We start from the raw sequence: 9190 nt of genomic DNA, 5'->3' as shown, positions 1-9190 counted from the left end.
TCGCCTCCCTCCTCTCTCTTTTTTCTCATCAAGTCAGGAACAGAGACGTAATAAAAAGCTCTCTGAACTGTGGAGATTCTGGATCAGTAGCCGTACCTGGTGCTAATCAAATCACCATGAGCTCCATCTGTCTCCTGCTGTTTCTGACAGCTGTGTCCTGTAAGTACAGTTTTCACTCACTAAAATAACTTTTTTATTTCATTGTGCATCACTTATGGATATGAAAGAGAATTGACTGTTTCGTCAAACAAAGCATTTGATTCTGTGTTGCTCTTTACAGGTGTGGATTCGGTTGAATTTACTCAGTCAGATAATATAGTGGTGCGACCCGGAGAGGTGTTTACCATCTCCTGTAAATTCTCTGGGTTCTCAATATCCAGCTACTGTCCAAACTGGATTCGACAAACGCCATCCAAGACTTTGGAATATATCGGATATGTATGTAGCAGCAGCTCTTCTTTAAAGGACTCACTCAAGAACAAAATCAGTTTCTCTGCAGATGTTTCCAGCAGCACAGTGTTTTTAAAGGGGCAAAACTTTCAGACTGAGGACACAGCTGTGTATTACTGTGCCCGAGAGCCACAGTCATTCAGATTACAGATACAGCTGTACAAAAACCAGGGTCATGCTGTGATGAGCAACATTCAGTCTGCATTTGCTCATGTCAATGATGAACATTTGACAAAGACCTGACTGAAGACTGAACATTGTATTGCAGACATTTATGTGGTTGCTAATTTCAACAAGAAAAAATAAATTAAATAAAATCTTGAAAATTCTGTATATTCAAGCACATGCAGTAGCACTCATGATGAAGTGATACATAACATTCAACTTAATACTAATGCTAATTGTCTAGTATGAATAAATCTGAAAACTACAGACTTGGATAGTGGATTTCTCTTACAAAACTTTATGAGACATGTTACAGACATCCTCTCAGTGTAACTAGTAAATCATCTCAGTCACACTTTAGAACATAAAGCATTTTAAAACACAGTCACACAAAGTAATTTTTGATTAGTGATGCCAGCTGCAGGAACACTACAGGTCGATGGTTCTTTTCCTGAATTTAGAAACACAGAGTCTGTTCAGCAGCACAGAATCTGATGAGAGATCAAACTGAAATGTAGATGTTTACTGCAGCATCACTACTACAAACTCCTGGAATTAAAAATCACCTGTAGGGGGCAGCAGCTGCTTGTTTTCAAGAAGGATTCATGAAACTATGAAATCTAACAGCTGAAGTGTGTTTATGCAAATTCACCCTGTTATAATACAAAAACATGCTCTTGCTCACCCGAAGTTCAGATTCAGACATGTTCATATTCCATTTCTTTAAATGACTGTAAATAAACTGCAGCTCATTTTCCCCGTCTGCGTCTGCAGGTTTTATGTGTTCAGGAGTCCAGAAGAGAACAAATGTCTGTGCTCTTATTAGTAGAGAACAAAACTACTGGAATTAGAGGTGTAAGGATATATATACTGTAACTAATCATATAATCATTCAGTATGACGAGACAATAATCAGGGTAATGTATTCAGTCACTCGGTCATCATTAGGAAGTGTTTTATTGGGTCAGAGTGCAGGCTCCAGAGTCCATCCCAGGAACACTGAGCGTACATTCTGGTCATGTTACACATTCACACACTCATTCACACCGAGGGGCAATTTACAGAAGACGAGTCACCTGCTTCACTCCTGATTCTATTTTTTGAAGCAGATTATTTTAGACTTTTGACTAAGAAAGAAGAAGAAGAATAAAGAATAGTTTCAACTTCTAGCTGTTGTGATATTAGATTTCAGCTTTCTCTTCTGCTCACTAGAGATTACAAATCTTCTTTAGGATTTAAAAACACCTGATCTAGAATCTTCTCAGCTTTTTCTCTCTGGATTTGTCAGATAAAGCCTCTAGAGGGTTTCAGCCTATACCAGAATGAACGTCATGTTCGGTTACACGGTTTGATTATAACGTTCAGTGTAGTTCAAGAAAGTGTTAATTACATCACAACACCTTCATATCATTATTAATAATAATAAACAGCTGAATTATTTTCCACATTAAATTGATATGGAGATGAAACTGGGTGTGAGTGTGATTAACAGCTGCAGAGCTGCACTCAACACAGCAATGTTTTGTCTGAAACACATGATGTTTTTATATCTCTAGTGGGTGTGTCATGCAAACCAAATCCTGTGTTTGAACCATTTATGCTGAAACATTCAGCCCAACAACATAGCAGCAGTTTGTGTTCATTTACAGCAGCAGGAATCATTTTAATTCTTTGAGATGGGACTAGGCAGAGTTTTGTGTTACTTTACTCTAACAATCTTCATTCAATGTTAGTATTATTTATTACATCATTTAAAAAACATTTTTAATTCATTTTTAATGTTAATTTCTACTTTTGCATATTCTTCTATTTCAGATTCCTGCAGTCAGACACTGATCGAGTCTGATCCAGTGGCCATCAAACCTGATCAGTCTCATAAACTGACCTGCACAGCATCTGGATTTAACTTTGGTGGCTCACATATGGGTTGGATCAGACAGGCGCCTGGAAAAGGGCTGGAATGGATTGCATTTATCTCAAGTGGCAGTAGTGACATACGTTACTCCAGCACTGTTAAGGGCCGGTTCACCATCTCCAGAGACAACAGTAAGATGCAGGTGTATCTGCAGATGAACAGCATGAGGACAGAAGACACTGCAGTTTATTACTGCGCCCGTGAACCACACAGTGATACTTTCCCTTAGACATCAGTACAAAAACACAGACTTACTACAGACATATGACAAACCCACATTTTCAGATTCTTGGAGGTGAAAGAAACAAAATGTTTACAGTGTCTCTGACTTACATGTTACCACTTGTAAGTCAGAGTGGTACCCTCAAAGTGCACCCTCTTGAATTCTGGGTTTACTATTAAGACATAATAAAAATTTATCTGGACTTTAGCAGGTTAACATTTTACACCCTTTCGTTATATATTTAACAAAAATGAAGCTAATATGGAGAAGCCAGGTGTGAAAAAATAAGTACACCCTCACTTCCACAGGAATTAAGAGGGTAAGTAGCAGCCAGGTGTTGCCAATACAATGCCATTGAATAATTGATCACTAGCAAATGTGATTTATAATATCGCTATAAAAACAGAAGTTTTGCCAGTTTGCATTTCTGGAGCCTTTCGTTGTGTGTTTAAATAACAGCAAGAATAAAAGACATCAGCATTTATCTTAGTTTCACGATGAGACGTGCTGAGACAAAGGTGAGTGAGGATCCAAATGCAGTTTCAAGGTACGGTAGCCATGAGAACCGGCTCGGTCACAGGTGTGCAGGGGACTGGGCTGGACGGGGGCACTGTAGGGCATTCAGGCGTCCGTGGCTGGTTCCGCTCTGTAGCCCACGGACCCCGATGCTTGCTGCGCCCCCCCCAAAAATAAAATATTTACGGCCGGCTTCCGTCTCTACATTGCCCAAGGTTAGCGTGGACCCGCCCAGGAGCAATGCCAAGTTGACGAAGTCCGAGAATGATTCGATCTCTCTGCCAGCCGGCATTAAGTAGCGCACCCTGCTCTCCAGTCCATGCCTGAAGATGTCTTTCAGGGCCTTCTCCCCAAAGCCCACCTGGTTACATAGGTCCAAAAAGACCTCGGCATATTCCTCAATTGAGGAATCTTCCTGGTGTAGGCAAAACAGGATATCTGCTGGATCCATTTAGGTTGGTCGTTCTGTCAAGATGAGACGCGGTGAGACAAAGGCGAGTGAGGATCCAAATGCAGTTTCAAGTTTTAATCCAAAACACAAATGAACAGGCAGGCAATACAAGGCAGAACACGGAACAAAACAGGAAACAAGAACATGGACAGGAACACACCACATACCAACAACGACCAACACCAGCCAAACAGAGTAAATGTAGTAAACAGGGACCAATCACAAAGCAGAGACAATCAGAGACAAAGACAAAACAAATGGGGAAGAGATTGCAAGAGTGCAAGTAGTGTCCATGGCAACAAATAGGTGGGCAGGGCCAACAATTAACAGCAGGACAGGACAGCAGACAGAAACAGGGCAAAAACACGGACAGACATATTACACTTAGAGAATCTGTCCATCAATCTGGAAAGTGTCATAAGGTAATTTTTAAATAATTTGAATTACCGTAGAGTTCAGTTGTGTGTACTTTCTATTTAACATGATAGTATTACATCACACCCACAAGTGTTTTATATCTTGTATAACATGCTTTTTAGCATGAAATACTTATCATTTGTATATACACACAGTTAAGAAAGAAAAACTCCAGTCATTCTTTATGTTCATGCTGGCAGTTGAATGATGAAAATCAATTATCAATCAATTATAGCATGAACACTGTAAGAAAACATGTTTACAACTCCAAAGAGAAAGCGTTGACTTTACAAACCCACACATCCTCCATCAAATGAATCTCCTCCTCATGATTTAAATACATTTCAGATACATTCTCCTCCCATCATCAGCAGATAAACAAATCCAAGTGTCAGAGCTGGATCTCACTCTATTTATATGATGTGATGGTGTCTGTTAAACTTTGGAGAACAGAGAAGACTCCAGTCAAAACAACACACACCATGTTCTCTACATCTCTACTGCTCCTGCTGGCAGCTGCTTCTTGTGAGTGCTTTATCAAATTCATTCATTTACTAGATGAAGAATAAAGGTGCAGCATATATTGTGTGAGATATCACCATGTGTTTTCCTCCACAGATGTGCATGGTGAGGAACTGACTCAGCCTGCTTCCATGACAGTCCAGCCAGGCCAGAGTCTCTCCATCCAGTGCAAGGTTTCATATTCAGTTACAAGCTATGATACAGCTTGGATTCGACAACCTGCAGGAAAAACTCTGGAGTGGATTGGATACATCTGGACTAGTGGGGGTACAGCTTACAGTGAGAAACTGAAAAATAAGTTCAGCATCTCCAGAGACACTTCTACTAACACAATAACAATTGGAGGACAGAACATGCAGACTGAAGACACAGCTGTGTATTACTGTGCTCGAAGACCACAGTGAGAGGAATAAACAACATCACTGTACAAAAACTCCTCTTTCAGTGTTCACAATAACAAGACAACACAACAATGATCTATCCAAATTTTTTAAATTGTAAAATAAATAAATGAATAAATAAATAAACAAACAGAGATTAAAGTTAGTTAATTTTTTTAAAATAGTTTCAATGTAGATTTAACACAAATCCAGACTGCTGTGTGTCCATGCAGTATTTATGTGCAGCTGAGTTAAGTAGAGCGATCGAGTCTCATCAACACTCACCATGAAGATCACACTCTCCTTATTCCTGCTACTAATCAGCCTCATAGGTGAGTTCTCATGCTGAATCCCAAATATATTTTATTGTTTATTTTAAAATACACTAATGTTTTATTTTTTCTGAATCAGGTATTCAGTGTCAGAGTCTTGAGTCTATTCCCACTGTTTCAGTGGTGAAAAAACTGGAGAAACTCTGAGTCTTTCCTGTAAAGGATCTGGGTTTAACTTTGGTGACTATGGCATGAACTGGATCAGACAACAAGCGGGAAAAGCTCTAGAATGGATTGGGGCTATCTGGTCCGATGCCAGTAAAACAGTGTACACCAAAGACATTGAGGGACGTTTGGAAATAACCAGAGACAACTCCATGGTGTATCTGCAGCTGTCCGGTTTGAGTGCCCAGGATTCTGCTGTTTATTACTGTGCTATAAACCACAGTGGTACAAACATGTTAAATCAATCATCTAAAATCCAGATATGGTCAAAGAGAAAAGGATATTCAATGTAGAGTCCATTTTCACAAGATCTGCAGGTGGCGCTCCAACTTAACAAATACCGTAACATTGTAGGTTTCATTACAGTACGACATGTTCTCATATCCTCAGTCAGATCTAGATACTCCACAATTTCTATGTATTTCTGTGACACAATGAACACTAAGACTGTCTCTTATAGTCATATTCTTACAGAGGAACCAAAAGGGAAATAAATAACATTTACAGAAAAATGTCTGACTTTAATTAGTGATTACTGAATACATACATCTCACAAAAGTTCCATAACATTAACATAAAGAGTTCAATATACAGTAATACCTCAAGATACGAGTTTAATTTATTCTGTGACCTTTCTCATATCTCAATTTGCTCGTATCTCAAAACAATTTTCCCCATTTAAATTAATTGAAATCCCATTAATCCGTTCCAGCTCGCAAAATTTCACTCTAGTTGTTTTCTTTGTGTTTTGCATATGAAAAATGTACAGTACCTGTATTTATAAATGACAAATATTGTATAAAAGAGTAATAAAAGAGAATGCTAAAAAAAAAAACTGGTTTTACTATAAAGTGGATTATTTACCTTGGAGATCAGACGACTTGAGCTAACGGAAGATGTGCACGGAGGTTGAGGGAGGAGTAAACAGGTGGAGGAGTTAGGAGGAATTTTGTCTCGTACGTTTCACTTTCGTTCACTTACTCGCTACTGTACACTCTTAATGCTACTTTACACTTAAATGGAACTTAACTAAACTTCACCAAAATTAACGAACTTAACTGAAATTCTCTTAACTGAACTGCTACAATTTCAGTTTTCTTTACATTAATTTTGCTTAATTTTCATCGCTTTTCTCTTCACTTGTTTTTACATTTTTTGTCACTCTTTCCTTGCGCTCGTTACACACAGTGAGACAGAATAGTGGATTCCTCTTACAAAAACCTTATGAGACATGTTATAGACATCCTCTCAGTGTAACTAATAAATCATCTCAGTCATACTTTCACTTTCTTCCATTGGAATGAAGTCAGAATCGTTTGCAGCATTTTAAAAACAGTCACACAAAATCATTTTTAAATAAAAAAATAACATTATTGAAAGAGTCTTCATTCTGAACCATTATTAATCCCTTCATTTTACAGGATTTTTAACCAGCAGTTGGAATCAGTGTTTAATGAGTGGATTCAGGAATAATACAGCATGTTTCCAGCAGTGTGTTGTGTTTAACACACAGTCTGTTCTCATAGTCTGAGGTTCAATAACTGAAACAACTGAAGGAGGCAGCAGAGCTCAACAAATAAAGTGAAAAAAAGTAAATCCACAAACTGCATTCTGTATGAGACTCATTCAGTATCAGTCATTATCAGACAAATATCTACATTTTCTCTTCTTTTTCACTCTTTCCCTAATGTGTGATTAGTTATTTGGGTTGTTAAACACAGGTTGGACAAATAAAAACACTATAATTTATGTAACTACATCCTCCTGTGGTTGGAACATGCAGACTGAAGACACAGCTGTGTATTACTGCGCTCGTTACCCCACAGTGAGATGAATAAACAACATCCCTGTACAAAAACTCCTCATTCAGTGTCCACAATAACACTAGACACAACACTGATCTATAGGAGTCTAACAAAATGTAAAACAAGCAAATAAATAATCCACAAATGAGAATAAAGAGATAAAAAATAGTTATTTGTTTAAATGATTGTAATATAGATTTTAAACCATAATACAAAATCTTTAATGTTACTGCACATAATAAACACTGTAATAATCATATCACTAACAAGACCTTATGAGCTCAACAAATATACTGTAACATTGTAAGTGTCTTTTGGCACAACATAAAGTACAACATATTCTCATATCCTCAGTCACATCTAGATACTCCACAATTTCTATGTATTTCTGTGAGACTGTCTCTTATTGTAAAATTCCCACAAAGGAACAAAGAGGAAAAATGTCCGACTTCAATCAGTGATTATTGAATACATACATTTCACAAAAAAATTCACAACAATAATTGTAATTATAAACGTAAAAATAGTTCACCATATTCTTCTTTAATTAATAAATAAATTGTAACTTTGATTAAGTGGCATAATTATTGAAAGTGGCATTGATTATTAGAAATTTATTATCTACACATTTGTAGCAGTAACTTTGTGTCACAGTAAAACCAAAGGGTGCAGAAATTCACAATTTCATTGGTTTTGTTTGTACTTTACACAAAGATTATCGGCACCTTCGTCCACCACCTCTACAATTCCTGACTGTGATGTAACCTGGTCCTTGTGATATACCTGGTCCTTGATTATTGTCCTATAACAACACACCCCTTGTGCTTTACTCCTTACTGAATTTGCCAATATACAGAGTCTGTTCACTTACCTGAGAATATCTTTTAATGTTCCAACTTTTATAGATTTAAAATCACAGATTTGAGAAGTTTATGCGATGAGGAGGTTTTTACATCTAGAGGAATCCATGAAGACATCAGCCAGCTTTGTCAGTTGATTTAACGAGATTGTAGTGCTAAATTTTAAACTATAATTATATTTTAAATGTATACTTTTTAAATCATGTAAATTAATACTGACATCTATACATCATATTATAATTGAGTTATGATTTAGATTGATCATGACCAAATTTACAGTCCTGCTCACTCAAGTTAATGTTCCTTGTCCCAGTGGGATTGACTTGTACATAATTGTAGGAAATGATAAATTGATATATAGTAAAATTAGTTTTTTGTTTCGATTTATATTGAAATTGCAATACAGGATTTATTCTTAAATATGTTGTACAAAGAAAACTAATAACATTGATATTATTTAGATATTTTCATTGATTTCTTTGAAACCTGAGGTTTTCTGAATGTCTTTTTTCTGGCTTTGAATGTTTAAGCTCTCACTATGTTCACTATTACTTTACATGCACAAGAAAAGTGCTGCTATCTAACAGGTGATGTGATGAACACAGGAAAGTGATGTACATGTCTGTAAGTCTCTGTCTCCTACTGTACTTCTCCATGTACCTCATGCACTGGATCCAACAGAAACTAGGAACAGATTTAGATTAATCTGAGAGAACTGTAAATACATCTGATTTCAATCTGACCATCACAGGAAGCATTAATTACATACAGTAACAACACGTTCATATCATTATTAATAATAATAATAATAATAATAATAATAATAATAATAATAATAATATAGAATGTATATACTTATATATTTAAGTAAGTAAATTTAAATATGTATAAGAATATATAGATATGAATAACAGTAGTCAATAGGTTTTATAACAAAATGAATTACTGTCTCCGATTCCACACAACCGGGCAGTTTCTTCTCAAATGAA

At 36.6% G+C, this 9190-nt stretch overlaps 1 pseudogene and 1 gene segment (V, D, J or C); both read left to right on the top strand.

Annotated features, from left to right (window-relative positions):
* On the top strand, positions 1 to 809 carry LOC113651551. The segment is given in 2 exon segments: positions 1 to 159; positions 281 to 809. Coding segments are annotated over 2 exon segments (456 nt in total).
* A 4516-nt stretch (positions 810 to 5325) lies between these two features.
* On the top strand, positions 5326 to 6201 carry LOC125138755 (annotated as a pseudogene).
* Positions 6202 to 9190: the final 2989 nt, after the last annotated feature.

The sequence above is a fragment of the Tachysurus fulvidraco genome, chromosome 15 (assembly GCF_022655615.1).
Source record: "Tachysurus fulvidraco isolate hzauxx_2018 chromosome 15, HZAU_PFXX_2.0, whole genome shotgun sequence".
NCBI classification, from domain to species: Eukaryota; Metazoa; Chordata; class Actinopteri; order Siluriformes; family Bagridae; genus Tachysurus; species Tachysurus fulvidraco.
Note: the sequence above shows the minus strand (reverse complement) of the source record. Positions and strands in the feature narration are given on the sequence as shown.